Source organism: Acomys russatus, chromosome 11, assembly GCF_903995435.1.
Source record: "Acomys russatus chromosome 11, mAcoRus1.1, whole genome shotgun sequence".
NCBI classification, from domain to species: Eukaryota; Metazoa; Chordata; class Mammalia; order Rodentia; family Muridae; genus Acomys; species Acomys russatus.
This window is the reverse complement of record NC_067147.1, coordinates 61,186,636-61,202,865: the sequence shown is the minus strand read 5'-3', so window position 1 is coordinate 61,202,865 and position 16,230 is coordinate 61,186,636. Positions and strand designations below refer to the sequence as shown.

General features: G+C 48.7%; 1 protein-coding gene across 1 annotated transcript in view; it reads left to right on the top strand.

Moving 5' to 3' along the window:
- Positions 1-7,369: 7,369 nt before the first annotated feature.
- Btnl2 (butyrophilin like 2) overlaps positions 7,370-16,230 on the top strand; it is a 13,781-nt gene continuing 4,920 nt past the window's right edge. Inside the window, exons 1-6 of the mRNA XM_051152527.1 lie at positions 7,370-7,448; positions 9,404-9,751; positions 12,114-12,395; positions 13,765-13,785; positions 14,652-14,999; positions 15,783-16,061. Coding sequence (XP_051008484.1) covers positions 7,370-7,448; positions 9,404-9,751; positions 12,114-12,395; positions 13,765-13,785; positions 14,652-14,999; positions 15,783-16,061 — 1,357 coding nt within the window. The remainder of the gene's footprint in view (positions 7,449-9,403; positions 9,752-12,113; positions 12,396-13,764; positions 13,786-14,651; positions 15,000-15,782; positions 16,062-16,230) is intronic.

Sequence of the window (16,230 nt, the reverse complement as noted above, 5' to 3'; positions counted from 1 at the left end):
CCCAATCTGCTTTTTTTTTTTTTTTTTTGCTATAGATTGCCATGGATATTGGGGTCTTTGATGTTTCTGTGTAAAATTTAGGATAAGATTTTCTATCTCTGTGTAGAATACCGTGGCTGTTTTGATGGAGACGACACTGAGCCATTAAATTCCCTTTAACGGAATAACATCTTGACAATATTAATTCTCCCAAACCGTGAACATGGGAAGTGTTCTCATTTCTGAATCTTCTTTGGATTCTTTTTGTTTTTGTTTAATTTATTTATTTGAATAGTAGGGAATCACATTTAGGGCCTCACCTCATGCCAGGGAAGTGCTCCACCCCTGAGCCATAACCCCAGCAAAGAGCTATGGTGTAATCCTGAGCAGGATGTCATCCAGTCCGGCCTAGGCCTTGGTCTGTGGCCCTGGGCAGCTGTCAACTTGTGGTTTTCATCAAGCTGAGGCTGGTTACAGGGCACCAGCAAGCCTGGCTTCTTCAGTTTTTTTCATCAATACTTTGTTGTTGTTGTTTGTTTGTTTTAAGTTTGCAGAGAATCGTGGTTATTGAATGTTGGATTCCTTTCACAGTTTCTCTCTTAGGAAATCTGTTGCTGATGCACGGGGAACGCTACATTACTGAATTTATCAGTTACGCAGGTCTTTAGGTGGCGTCATCAGGCCTTCCTACCCGCAGTATGAAATCAGACCCAGACAGTTTGTTAAACTCACTTGTACTCACAAAGCTAAACAGCTGCTATTTATTCCCCATTCCAGCAATCTGGGTTTAATGAAGAGATTATAGTCTCTGAGATACAATTTTCCTTTCTCCCTGATAACTAAGTTTTCCTTGTTCTCTATGTATTTACAAGTAACTGTTATCCTAATGTTGAAAATAGTATCCCAATACTTAAACCTCCTTCCGCTACAGCCCTGAGTGAACTATCAGCCACCTGCAGCCTTCCAACCGGAGCATTGTGCTCCCTGACAATCCCTGCCGCCTTCCAGCCCGCGCGCCGTCCTCCCTGACGATGCTCCTGACTCCTCCAAAGCCTTGGGATGGTTGGGGCACTTAGGCCTGAGTTATCTACTCTTCGTTGACTCTCTGGGAAGAATTGATGGGTTTTGAGGTGTGCTTTAAGAGTGCCGGGCCAGGAAACATGGCAGACAGAAGTTCTGAAGCTGGTGATGCAGACGCTCCCCCGTCGCTCCATCTTCCCCACCCGCAGCAAAGCTTTGGTCCTGTGAATCCTCTGGTGTCTTTGGGGTCTTGTGGTGGTGACAGCAGCTGGTTGGTTTTACTCCTGTCCCCATTTCCCAGGCTCTGGATTGAGTTCACTATGAAATACAGAAGCACAGTTTGATAAGATGATGGACTGAGAGTTGATTATTTGTAAGGCTTTGGGGCACAGCTCTTCAAACCTTACCCAAATTGTGCCAGTCACTTCCGCCACCTCGAAACAAGAACATCTTGCCCGCCACCTACTGGTCACAGGTGGAACTGTCACCATTGGGGTGCATTTCACTGATGGCGCCGTGGGGGGCCTGGTGGATCAAGATGGCAAACAGCAACCAAGGGTGCCAATAAAAATGTTTGGGCTTCGGGGTGCAAATGCGGGGCTTGTACACGGTAAGCTTTGCTTTTAGTGTTTTATCAATACTAGGGCGCTTCTCTTATTCGCAGAGTGACATGAACCCAAATGCCTGAAATGTTGAAGGTCGCACTTCTCTGGTTTGTTCCTTTGGGGAAGCCTCTTCGGACAGGCAGCAATGAGTCAGCTTTGAGACAGGGGACTGGCCGATTCCCGTTACATAATACTCCAACGTGAAGCTCTAGGGTCAGCTGGGCATTCCAGGGTCAGTGGAGGGAGCCGTGGGCAGAAGGGGACAGATGGCCTGGCTAACTGTGACCGCGGGCAGGCCTCTGAGCTCCCGGAGGCTCTTCCCTCACAGGACGGTGTGACCAGTAGGTGAGTTCTTATTTCTAGGGACAGAAATGAAGTATTGGACTGGACTCTGGTTCTCTGTGATCCTGGGGAGTTTGAAGGGTTGGGGACCCTGTGGTTCCCCCCCCCCCAATTCCCCACATTAGCACCTTGCTTGTATCTGCAGCAAAATCAATTTTATCATTTCAGAAAACAGTAATTGGTGAGTAATTCAGACGTGTAAACTCTCATAAAGTCAATTCGAATATAAATTAAATTTTTAAGTAAAATTTAAACATTCAGAGGAAACTGGTCAGAACCTTTTTGGATTATAGGACCGCAATAGACCCAACAGTGCAGAGTTCTGTAGCTGACAGACTGGTGGATGCCAGAGGGAAGGACCACCAAGTCCGCAACTTAAACATCCAGAAGTGTCAAGTACCACTGACGTCCCTCCCTCTGTCTCTTCCTCTCTATCTTTCCTTCCTTTCTCCCTCCTCTCTCTCTTCCCACCTCTCTCTATGCCCCCCTCCCTACCTCTTGCCCTCTTCCTCTTGCTTTCTTTTTAGTCTCTTGGCTCTCTTCAGTTCTAAGGGACTTTAAGTGGCACATCTCTGCTGAAAAGTTTTCTTTTTCTTTTCTTTTTTTGTTTCTTTGTTTGTTTGCTTGGTTTTCCAGACAGGGTTTCTCTGTGTAGTCTTGGCTGTCCTGGACTCACTTTGTAGACCAGGCTGGCTGGCCTCAAGCTCACAGAGATCCACCTGCTTCTGCCTCCCAAGTGCTGGGATTGAAGGAGTGCACAACCACGCCCGGCAAAGAAAGCCAGATTGGGCTGTCTCAGCTGCTCTGAGGCTCCTGTGACATCATGGCTGCCAGGCAGTGGATGTAAACATGTTTTTGTTTTGATCCCAAGTGTGGGGTGTGAAACAGACTTGTGTGAGGGTGTGCAGTGTTTGTCCACTGGAAACAGACTTGTGAGAGGACTCATGGTTTTTGTCCACTAGAAGAGGAACTGTCTCTTGCCAGGGCGTGTGTGCATGTGTGCGTGTGTGCGTGTGCGCGTGTGCGTGCGTGCGTGCGTGCGTGCGTGTGTGTGTGTGCGTGTGTGTGTACACATATATATGCATATATATGTGTGTATATATATGCCCAAGACCGGAGGCTTGGCTTTTTGCTTTTGCATCATTTGGCTGTTCATTGCTCTGCTTTGAGATGCACCTAGAGGAAAATGCTCCAAAGAACACTCTGAGGTTCCCTGGTCAGGCTGCTGCTCTGGATTCCAGCTGCTGTGGTTGCAGTCACCTTTGCTGAATGGACTGCATTGCTGTTTAACGAGACTGCTGGAATCTTGATGAAGAAGAGTAGGGCAGGTGGGTTGGAAGGGAGATATAGGCATTAAAGAACCCCCAAAATAAAGTCATTTGTAAAAGCTCAAAGCCTACAGGCGGCACCCATATGTGGCTCGGGCATAACAAGTAACTTAATTTCTAATGCTGCAGAGGAAACTATAGGTTGTGAAGATGTAAAGATACTATTTCATGCCAGGCGTGGTGGCGCACGCCTTTAATCCCAGCACTCGGGAGGCAGAGGCAGGGGATCACTGTGAGTTCGAGGCCAGCCTGGTCTACAAAGCAAGTCCAGGACAGCCAAGGCTACACAGAGAAACCCTGTCTCGAAAAACAAAACAAAGAAGAAGAAGAAGAGGAGGAGGAGGAGGAGGAGGAGGAGGAGGAGGAGGAGGAGGAGGAGAAGAAGAAGAAGAAGAAGAAGAAGAAGAAGAAGAAGAAGAAGAAGAAACTGTCTCAGGGTGTCAGCAAAATGACAGCTTTGCCGTAGGGTTCTCTCATGTCTTGTACCTGAAGGGAGTTTTTGGTTTTTGCTTTGTCTTCTTCCTGTGTTCCATTTTTAAAAAGATGGTGGTTTAGTTAATTGCAGAAAGAAGCTTTATTTAGTCTCTTGTATGTGTTTTCAAGGTTTGGCAGAAACAAGCAATGTTTGTCTATTTAGATATAGATGGAGAGATAGATATGATTTTACACTATGGTTAACAGATAGTCTTCAAACACTTCAGAGATCTACACAATATGGAATTTAACAATAAAGGGCTGTTCTGACAGTGAGACACGTCTGCTCCTGGCAGCACCTCCAATCTACTTTAATGAAGATGATGGGCATCAAAGAAACAAATGTAGCAGAACAGCCACTGGACCAAAAACTGTTCTTATCTCTACTGCTGATAGCAGACTGACTGTCCAAACTATGACCAAGCAGGACACTGGGAAATTGACTGTCCAACTTTGCCAGTCCTTCAAAATTCCTGCAGTATAAAAAAGTCTGTCAGATATTGTGGGCTGGTAGGCTGAAGATTAGATGCCCCAGCGATACAGAAAAACCTTTGGTGACTGTCCAGGCAGTCAACTGTCTCTGTCATTTCTGTACTTTTGGAAGCTGCTTGCCTGCACTTCCTACATATTACATAATATTTCCTTCTTAAGTCTCTGATGGGGCTGACGACTAGATAGTCATAGCATTATTACAATTAAGCTTTAGTTGTTAGGGACTAAAACCATGTTTTTAGGTTGATAACTGTAAGTTATAAGAAGAAAGTGATTTAGAAAAACTCTGGGCACTAGGATAGGATAGATGGTGGAACACTTTCCCCAAGATTGTCAAATACAAATGGGCCAGGCCTTGTAGGTGTAACTTTTACCTGATAATTCTCACATATTATTATTATTATATATAGTTTATTTTTTAATAGAAATGGGGATATGTAGTGGATGAAAACATGTCTTTGTTTTGATACCACGTGTGGCATGTGAAACAGACTTGTGAGGGGACACGTGGTGTTTGCCCATTAGAAGAGGAACTGCCTCTTTCAGGAGCATGGTCTCGGCCAGCTGATAAACATCCTAGTACAAACTCTGAGTGGACAAAAAGCCCAAAACAAGAGGCTGGGCTGTGGGCTTTAGGGTTTCCGTCATTTGGCTGTTCATCAGTCTGCTCTGAGATGCTCTTAAAGAGACATGCTCCAGAGAACGCTATTGCCATTAAATTACCAGTACGGCCTAAGAATGTTTATTATCATTAGGCCTATAACTATTTTTACAGCAGTATAACCCGTTAGCAATCAATCAAGACACAAACACTTGTTATATTTTAAAAGAGCCTTAGTTAATCTGGGGCCGGGCTGACATTAATCCCCTAATCTACTTCCCACCAATCCCACGCCGTCTGCTTCTAATGACTTCTATCAAGCTACTTCCCATCCATAACCCCAAATACTTGCTCATGTTCTTCATCTGGGCCGCATTCTCCATCCACACCAGCCACGTGCTTCTCTTCCATCTAACCCATGGCGGCCTTCCTCTCCTCTCCTCTCCTCCTGTCTCTCTCCTTTCCCCCAGGATCCTCTCTGTCTCCGCAGCCAGGGAACCTTCGCCACGCCCAGGTGTGATGGCTTTTTATTAATTAGCATCAAAAGGCATCAGATCAACAGAACACGTCAAGGTGCTGGGTTTCGGCTGCTGCTCCAGGTTCCGGATGCTGTGGTTGCAGTCACCTTTGCTGAGTTGCTGGTTTGCTGTTTAACGGGTCTGCTGGAATCCTGGTGACTAAGAGTGGCATCGCTCCCAGGAACTGAGTCAAAAAAGGTCTACTTCTCCTGTCCCCCGTGCCCCCGACCCCACCCCACCCCCTGCCGCATTAACCTCTTTTCTCTCCTATCTAGGGTAGGTGGGGTGGAAGGGAGGTACAGGCATTAAAGAATCCCAAATAAAAGTAAGTTTGTAAAAGTCCAAAGCCTACAACTCCAGGACATGGTTTTCTCCTCAGTAGGGTGAAGGTTGAGTGTTTGATAGACAGGCATGCCCCTGACTCCGCAGGCCCACAGACTCCTGTTCTGAGGGGGAGCTTGGCCCTTGGTGGGGAATCCTTGAGGGCAGGACAAAGGTAGCCATGATGTGGGTGGCTACCAGATGGCAGGTGACCTGCCTGCTGAACAGGGTGTGGGGCGGAGGTGCGTGTCGACGTGACAACTGTGCCCAGAGATCTAGAGAAATCAGAACAGAGCCCAAAGTCCACCTGCCTTCCAAGTTTCACTTTTCAGCGTATCACAAGGGGCCGCAGGTGCATATGCTGGTCTGACTGGAGTCTCACTTTAGAGTGAGCCCCGGGGGACTTGGCTCTGCCTCCAGGTTGGCAACATTCAAGTCTTCCTTCATCCAACCCTGAGACGCTTCTGCTCTCCCTGGCTGTTCCATAGTTGCATTTCCAGCCAGTGTGACCTGGACTCACCTGCTGTGTGGATGACGAACACACCTGTGGTTGGGTGAGACCAGCAGCCTCCATTTCATCCCAAAGAGAGAGGTGAGTGCCTTGGAGAGTCTCTGGTGAAGGACACGGGAGGTCAACTAAGATGCGGAAGTAAGGCCTACGCACAGCCTGCATCCTGTCAGGAAACGGCTCCCATTTCCTGTTGATCCCCACTGCACATTTTTTTCAGAGAGTGGTGTTTTGAGACAGGCTCTCAGTCTATAGCCAATTCTGACTTCCAACACATGGCCATCCTCCTGCCTCAGCCTTTAAAGTGCAGACACCACACCTGGCTAAGCTTTTCTCTTTTTAACATTGTTTCTTTAGTTCCTTTTTCAATCAGAAAACTTCCTTCAGCTCGGCTTGGCCTCAAACTGGACATCCTCCTGCCTCGTCCTCTTCAGTATTTGCCTCCCTGTGTGTGGGATTTCAGTCTCAGCATTCACAAAAGGTAGAGGGAGGCGTTCATGGTCATCTTTGGCTATGAAGCAAGTTAGAAGCCAGCCTGGACTGAAAGGGTGGGGCCTAGGAAGTAATGTACAGTGTAGCCTCATAGGGAGAGGCCAGATGTGAGTGAGGGAGTCAGCCATGATCAACAGCTGCAAAGAAGAGAGCCAGTGATCATCTGATGGTGACGGGCTTGGTGTCGGTTGTCTATTAAGATAGCAAAGCCACCAGACACTGCCCGGGTTTGCTTTCTATCGCTGTGATAAACCTCAAGACCAAACACAACCCAGGGAGGAAACGGTTAATTCCATCATATAGCTTACAGCCCTCCCTGAAGGGCAGTCAGGGCAGGAACCTGGAGGCAGGCACCTAAGCAGAGCCCTGAGCAGTGCCCTTACTGGCTTGCCCTCCTGGCGGCTCAGCTTGCTTTTATATAGCACACCTGTCCAGGAGTGGCACCACCCACGTGGGCTGGTCCCTCCCCAATCAGTCATTAATCAAACAAACAAACAAATCCCCCATCCCCCAAGACTTGCCCACAGGCCAATCTGATGGAGGCATTTCCTCAGAGGAGGGTCCCTCTTCTCAGGTGGCTCTAGCTTGTAGCAAATTAACAAAACCACCAACAACAAAACAGTGCAGAAACTGCAAGGCATGCTGGGAATGTCACAGCTGCACTTTCTCCTGTGTTTGTTTCAAGCAGGATGACAGATTGTCCTGGGTACAGTCTATCTGGTGTGGCTGCCTCCTTCCTCTTCCTCCTGCTGACTATAAAGCACCCAGGTAGGGTTCCTTCCTCCCTCCCTGTCCTGCCCTGCGGATCTAAAATGCAGTCGCAAACCCAACCAGACTGTGGTAACTCGGGCCGTAGAGGTCCAGGGCTCACGTGGGGCTCCCCACCCTCCACAGCCCCCCTCCCACCCCCCACCTCCGGCTTCAGAAAGCTGACTTAGTTGCTCATCTCTTGGGTGCGAGTGACAACTTTAGGCGACAATGAAAGCCACCTGGAAAGCGCGCTGGACTTGGTAGCTGGAGCATGCGCAGTTTTCATCCAATGCTCTTAACCCAGTGGGGAAGACGGCACACGTAAATCCTACTAAGGGAAGACACAAGATCTCTGTCTAAGTTCTGGAGAGAATTTTTGAGCGATATCTATTTTATTTCATCTTAAGTCTGGGTTAGATAAGTTTATTCTTATGATTACTTTTATTTTATTAGCTTTTAATGTTACATTTATGTATGCGTGGCTCAGGGTATATGGAGGGTCTGCACACCGGGGCTGGTATATGGGGCTCAGAAGACAGCTTGCCATAGCTGAGTCTTCCACCACGTGGGTCCTGAGACTTGAACCCTGTTCCTCAGGCTTAGCTGGGAGTGCCTTCCCTGCTAAACTTTCGCTCCCTTCTCCTCCCTACACAGGGTTTTAGGCCCACCCCGGCTGACCTCTAACTCTCGTGCTCCATCCTCCCCCCCCCCCCCCCGCCCTCCTCCACCTCCCAGCGCTGGAACTGCAAAGGACTAATGCGGTGCCACAGGATATATGAAATCCTCAGGCATCGCAACACACAGAATTACCAAACATATCTTTGATTTTCAAATACCAAGGAAGATGACTTGAAATTTGGCCAGAAGCCGGGCATGGTGGCATATGCCTTTAATCCCAGCACTCGGGAGGCAGAGGCAGGCAGATCACTGTGAGTTCGAGGCCAGCCTGGTCTACAAAGTGAGTCCAGGATGGCCAAGGCTACACAGAGAAACCCAGTCTCAGGGGAAAAAATTGACCAGAGACTCAAACTTCCTAGGCAAGCCACACCTCTAACCACTGTGAGACTTCTGTGGGACCCACATTTGCCACTCACTGGACTTTTGCCTTTTCCAGAAGGAATGAAAACAAAACAAAACAAAACAAGTCAGGCACTGGAGAGATGACTCAGAGATTAAGAGCATTGCCTGCTCTTCCAAAGGTCCTGAGTTCAATTCCCAGGGACTATATGGTGGCTCACAACCATCTATAATGAGATCTGGTGCCCTCTTCTGGTGTGCAGGTGTATATCTGGGGAAAATACTGTATACTTAATAAATAAATCTTTAAAAAGGAAAAACCAAGTCAGTCCCCGCCCCAATGGCTGACCCTGAAAGGCTGAAGGACCCAGTAATATAGTCATTTATCTAAACTCAAAATGACTACAAAATAAACACCCCATGGGAACATCAACTCACATATTGACTTATTTGGGAATGAAACCGAGAGGTGTGGCCACTTTTATTATCTTAAAGTTGTGTGATTTAAGGCTGCAGATCTCAGGCCCAGAGACAAGGCTCAGTTAAGAGTTTGAATGCTTTTCCGGAGGCCTGAGCTCAGTTCCCAGCACCCACTGCCGACGGCTCACCACCTGTAATCCATCTCCTCCAGGGGATCTGATACTTTCTTCTGGCCCGCAAACACGTGTGTGTACCCGCACAAATGTACATAATTAAAAATTAAATGCTTTAATCGTATAATTGCCTCCCAACCACAAAGCTGATGACACACATTCACACTCAAATGTTTAAACTTTAGAATATATAGTTTCTTTTTTAACTAGAAAAATGTACAGATTTCCATGCCTGAGTTCTCTGAAACATTGAATCCATCCTGCCTCCTGGCGACAGGTTCCATCCAGCACGTTGGCTACTCAGAGCAAGGGCCCTGCTCCTCTGCTTTGGACACTTCTGTTTTCCCTTTCACTGCTTTGTAGATGACTTTAGAGTCGTCGGTCCTGCCGTCCCTGTCCTGGCCAAAGTCGGGGAAGACGCCCTGCTAACGTGTCAGCTCCTCCCCAAGAGGACGACGGAGCACATGGAGGTGAGGTGGTACCGCTCCGACCCCGACACGCCTATGACTGTGTACCGGGATGGAGCTGTGGTGACTGGACTACAGATGGAGGGGCTCGGAGGCCGGGCAGAGTGGACCGAGGACAGCGCTGAGGAGGGGCGTGTGGCTCTGAAGATTCACCAGGTCCAGCCAGGTGATGATGGACAGTACTGGTGCCGCTTCCAGGAGGGGGACCAGTGGAGAGAGGCAAGCGTGCTGCTCCAAGTGGCAGGCAAGTGTCTGCACCGGGAGGGTGGGGGGTGGAGGGTGGGGTAAGGGGGTGGAGTTGGGGAGAGGGGAGTTAGCGGGGCACAAGGGGCATCCACTCACTTGTGGCAGCTGTGTCTCCTCTTGCAAAATCCCTTTTCAACACCGAAGGAAAGCATTGGGTTTTTTTTTTCTTACTCGTTTTAAAAATGAATCATTTGTTCTTGTTTTATGCGTATGAGTATTTTGTGTATCTGTGCACCCTGTGTGTGCTCAGTGCCCACGAAGGCCAGAAGAGGGTCAGATCCCCTGGGACTGGAGTTACAGACGGTTGCGAACTATCGCGAGAATGCTGGCAACCAAGTCCGGGGCCTCTGGAGGAGCAGCCAGGGCGCGTAACCACTGAGCCGTCTCCGCAGCCCCTCTTCTTCATTTTTTATTAATTCTTTGAGAATTTCATACAATATATTTTGATCATGTTCTTCCCCTCCCCCACTCCTCCCAAACTCCACCCCTCTCTGCCCGTACAATTATGTCTCCCCTGCCCCCCCCCCCCGCCCTCTCCCTCCCGTCCAGTACAATGGGTGCTGTCCGCATACTCGGGTGTGTGGCATCTGCTGAGCTTGGTCAGCCTACAGGGCCTGCACCTCCTCAGGAAAACTGACCCTTTCCTTCCCAGTGGCTACCAATCTCCAATAGTTTCTCGGCTGGGCGTGGGGCTCATGCCTGCCCCCTCTACACTGGAATTGTGTCTGGTTTGAGCTTACAAAGCTCTGTGCACGCTGCCGTAACCTGTCTACGTGCTGCAGGGGAAGTCAGTCAGATCCAATTGCCTCACCAGAAAAAAAACGAGTTTCTGGAGACACTGGCCTCTCCGGCTTCTTTGCTGCTACAGCCTTTACAAAAGCTCATTAGTGCGCATGCGTTCTTTGTGCAACGCGACAGGCCTCATGACACCCTCATTAAATGGACTTTGGCCATACTTACCCACTGTCCTCTCTTGTCACCCTCCCATCATCTCCCTCTGCTTAAGATGACAGTCTACAGTTGCATCTATTTCCTGTGGACGACTTCATTGTTTTTGAGTGAATAAAACACCATTGTGGGGACTGGAGAGGCGGTTCGGCAGTAAAGAGCACCTGTTCCTCTTCCGGAGGACCCAGGTTTGATTCTTGGCACCCACAGGGCAGCTCACAACCATCTGTAACCCCAGTTCTAGGGCATCCACTGCCATCTCGGGTACCCACGGGCACCAGGCACACACGTGGTGCACAGATGCACAGCAGGCAACACACCCACAGACATAAAATTTAACAAAGCGCCACTGTTTTGCCATCACGTTTTCTGCATCAGTCTGTGGATGACATCTGGGCCGCTCCTACGACATGGCTTTGGGAAGGGTTCTTTCTGCAGGGAAGGAGGGCGGCTTAAATCCCCATGGGCGTTTTCCCAGAAGTGGGGGAAGTGGGTGTTACACATCAGCTCTGCCTTTAGTTTTGGTTTGGGTTGGTTTTGGGTTTTTGTTTTTTGGGGGGTTTTGTTTGTTTGTTTTTGTTTTGGGGGAGGCATGTTTGTTTTGTTTTGTTAAGAATCTTCCACACATAACATTTTTTGACAGATAGGGCTGTAGTCGTTCCTATTGTTCAGCTGACTCAAAACGGATGTGTGAGTCTGTGTGTTTCTGAGCATAGGGGGAGCTGGGCACTGGCTCATGTCACACTCAGGGACGTTTAAATTAAGTCAAGTGTTTTCTCTGGGTGCAAGTGGGAGGCTTATTCTTCTATTTTCTCAGTCGGTGATATAAATAGTTGTATCGTTAAAGCACTTCATGGTTTATACAAATTAGTCTAAATAGATTTCCCCAGTTATGAAAAAAAAAAGATAAGAGACAGTAATTTCTCTGTATTTTACTGCATACCAAAATTGCAACTGCCCATAGAAGAAATGAAAATAGCCCTGGAACCTGATGTCTGAGTTTAATAATAAATATTTCGTTTGAACTATAGTCCAGATATGACCTAAAATGGCAAACGAGGCACCTAGTTCAGAGAACATTGGAAAAGAAAAAGAAAAGTTGAGGGCATAGAAGCCATCATGAATAAATCACACCAGAAACACAAAACAAATCGTGTCATGTTTCCTTCTTCTCCCTTTTCACCATCCGAGTCTGAAGAAAAGTATGGTCAAATATGATAAAGTCTGAAGATACATGATGGGGAACAAACCATCGTTTGCCTCCGGGGCCTGGCTCCCGTGTCCTCCTGCGAAGGACCACTCCAGGCCCCTCTTCCATCTGTGGGCTTCAGGCATGTGTCTTCTCTCTCTCTCTCTCTCTCTCTCTCTCTCTCTCTCTCTCTCTCTCTCTCTCTCTCCCCCCCCCCCCCCAGCCCTAGGATCCTCCCCAGACATCCACATGGAGGGACCCGGAGAAGGAAGGCTCCAGCTCGTGTGCCTGTCCCAGGGCTGGTTCCCTGAGCCCGAGGTCTATTGGGAGGGCATCACGGGAGAAACACTGGTCAGTTTCTCTGAGCATCACATGTCAGGTGAAGATGGGCTGTTCTATGTGGAAGGCACGCTAGTGGTCAGGAATGACACAGAAGAGACCATTTCGTGCTCCATCTACAACCAACGTCTCAAAGAGTCCAGGGAGGCCACCATCGCTCTGCCAGGTCAGTGCTCCGCCGCGGGCAGTGTCGAGTTCCGGGGATGCTCAGCAGGGACTCATGTTCTCTTTAATCACATTTTAATAACCTGTTAGAATGTATGGGAGAAGTGCATCTAGATTAAATGGCAGAGTTTCAGCAAGTTTCAAGTTCTATGCTTTACTCCACTGTGTGGAAATATAATAAAAGATATTCCTCCAACTGAGGCGTTTTCCCATGGCATGTCAGTTACTTCCAGGAGCCAGCCATGTGCTTAGTCAGAACGGGATGGTTTCTTTGACAGCTTCTTAATTATAGTCTTGTCATAAATAGTAACAAAAACGGAAATCAACACACACACCATGGTGGTGACAGGCATGTCACCTAAGTTGTTAGAAGTCAGAGCAGGGAATGGCAGGCAGCACTGAGTGATCATCCTAAGAGCCCAGAAAAATCCTCAATGCTCAATGATAAAGATCTTTGGCCATCTCCTACCACCTGTCACCTACCTGTCTAATCTACCAATCATCTATCGGTCATGTACCCACCCATCAGCCATTTGTCAAGCTCCATCTCTTATTATCTATCTTTCATGTATCTAATCCGCCATCTAGCTGTCACCAATCATCATTATTTACTCATCTACTGTTGATCGATGATCTATAGATAATGTGTCATCATCGATAGACATATTATTGATAAATCACCTGCCTTCTAAATATCTATCATCTACCTGTCTGTCTGTCTGTCTGTCATCTATCCATCGCCTGTCTGCCTATTATCGATCTGTAGCAGACATTTGAATTTCTTTTGAGATAGTCTCACTCTGTACGCCAGGCTGGCCTCAAGCTCCCAGCACTCCTCTCGGCTGAGCCTGCCCAAGGCTGGTACTATGTTACCACAGGCATGAACCAAGGCGCCTGCTACTTACTTGACTGTCTTTAAACACCTTTACTTGACCTGAGACTTTTAGGATACTCTGTTTAGATGTGCTGTTGCTGACGTGAGCAGATGCATGAAAGAGCTGAAGGTAAACGCTGTGTCAAGGCTAAATCAGTGTCCTGCAGCCCCAATTTGGAATCCTAAGTGATACTTGTTTGTGGCCGTATGTTTCCTACTTAGCTTTCATTTATGAAAACAATGTATATTTTTACTAGCACTCAGTCTCAGCAGAAACAAACTGAACTGATGGTGATAGAATTGACAGCTTTTTATTGTGAAAAAAAGTAAGATCTATTTCATCAGATGGTCCATGGGGAAGAATTCATTTTCTGCTTCTCAGGCCTTTTAAGTAAATTGAGTTCTTGAATAAGATGTGGCGCTTACCTTTATTTCTGGAGAGTTTCCTTTCCTTTAGACCAAACTCCCTAAAATATCTTTCTTCTTCTTTCTCCAGAGAAACTCCAGACAGAGCTGGGTGAGTGGGACCTTCGTGACTGAGGGCAGAGCATGGAAAACAACACTCACCTCAGGATCCCCAGGAGGAAGGGACAGGGCTGTCTCCGTGCTGGCCACCTTGGCGTGGGAAGGACCCGGCAAGGCACACACCTCGCACCCTCCTTCAGGGACTGACTGGGGAAGGCTTTGCCAACTTCTGTTACTATACACCCACCTTGCACTCATTTTTAGCCCATGTTCAGAGGGTGGTGTGAGCTCCCGAGGCCTACACATCTCTGAGTCTAACCTCTGCTCACACTGCGTGGTCACCAAAGAGCCTTTGTTTAATGCCTCAACAATCTCATAGATAAATTTTATAGTTTAAAACTCCAGGGCTGGAGAGATGGCTCAGTGGTTAAGAGCACTGTCTGCTCTTCCAGAGGTCCCGAAGTCAATTCCCAGCAACCACATGGTGGCTCATAACCATCTATACTGGGATCTGGTGCCCTCTTCTGGCGAGCAGGTGTACAAGCAGATGGAGCACTCACACATAAAATAAAATTAAAAAAAAAAAAATCTCCAAGGCACAGAGTTTAAGGTGTGTAAAGTCAGCCAGATTTCGAGTGATGGAGCATCCATTTTATTCTGAGAGCTTTAGCAGTAAAATCACTGTGTTGTTAGTGTGTAGCTTTTAGCTGGTGTTTTCCTCAGATTGCCAGGGCTCTTCTTTTAAACAAGGACCTCTGGCATCCTGAGACCATAACTCCCACTTTCCTCCATGAAGTGACCTGAGCCTCACACCTCCCTGGGTGCTCGCGGGTCCTGAGCCTCACAGGATGCCCACATTGGCAGCATTACTCCTCCATGTTGGTTCATTCCTTGTCCTTTGTCTGATCTGTTTAACAGCTTCCTCGAGGGTAGTTGGACCTCCCCAGCCCACCCTTGTCCGAGTCGGAGACAACATAGAACTAACTTGTCACCTGTCACCTCAGACTGATGCTCAGGGCATGGAGGTGAGGTGGCTCCGGTCCCACTATTACCCGGCAGTCCACGTGTATGTGGACGGGGCCCACGCGGCTGGAGAGCAGATGGCAGGATACAGCGGGAGGACTGCGGTGGTGACCGACGCCATCCACGAGGGAAAACTGACCCTGCAGATCCGCGATGCCCGACCTTCTGACGATGGGCAGTACCGGTGCCTTTTTGGAAAAGATGGTGTTTACCAGGAGGCCCGTGTGGCGGTACAGGTGATGGGTAAGGGTTCCAGCAGATATTTGGCTTTTCCAGCTTCCTACCACTGTGCCATGCTGGCTCCTAGGAGTCCTCTCTAGCACCCAAAACATTCTCCTTGCTCATTCATTTTCAAGTTTACAACCACCGTAGATACGTCAAGGTCGCAACTTCTGGGACACTGATTTAAAGTTTTTAAATAAGTAAATTTTTTTTTTTTTACTAATTCTCTAAGTTTTTCAACAATTTATTTTGATAATATTAACCTCCAGCTTCCCCCACGTAACTCCTCCAAGATCCGCCCTCGTTTTCTTCCGCCCGAATTTCCTGTCTGTCCTCTTTTTAACAACCCATGAACTATTTCTGCTGTCCGGAAACCCCGTGGTCGTGGCGCCACCTACTGGAGCTTGTCAGACCTTCCGGGAGAACTGGAACCTTAGAACTGACCCTCCTGTCCCCTAAATCCACCAATGTCCAGAGCGCCTTAGCCAGGAGTGAGGCTCACCAGCCCCGCCCACTTCCGTGCCAGAGTGTGGACTGGCTCCATCATTGGGCAGGTCTCCCACAGTGGATGTGAGTTCACGAGTGCCGTGGTCCAGTCACGTCCAGACACTGTTTCAGTACAGGGCCGGTCGCCCCCCCACCTCTGACTCTGACTCCCAAAGCTGTTCTCGCCTCTCCTCTCCCTCCCACGGGGAAGTTGCTGAACACACACACACACACACACACACACACACACACACACACACACACACACACACACACGTGCAGAGGCTCCATCTCTGCTTCCTTGGTTTCTGCTCCCAGCGGTGGGTTCCACGCCACGGATCACCAGGGAGGTCCGGCAGGACGGAGGCGGGCAGCTGAGGTGTACGTCCGATGGGTGGTTCCCACGGCCCCACGTGCAGTGGAGGGACAGAGATGGAAGGACGCTGCCGTCATCCTCTGAGACCTTTCGTCAAGGGAGCCAGGATCTGTTCCAGGTGGAGACGCTCCTGCTGGTCAGGAACAGCTCCACGGTGAATGTGACCTGCGCAGTCAGCCTCCCTCAGGGCCAGGAGAGAGCTGCGCGCTTCCCTCTCTCGGGTTAGTGACTGCATGCCGGCCTCCCGCTTGGCAACTAAGTGTCAAAATGGGTTGGGCTCTGTGGGTTTTCTTTGGGAGGTTTCGTGTGCTCAGGATGGCCTGGGACTTCTGGTCGCCCTGCCTCCTCATCACAAGTGCTGGGGTTACAGGTGTGCGCCCCACACTGAGC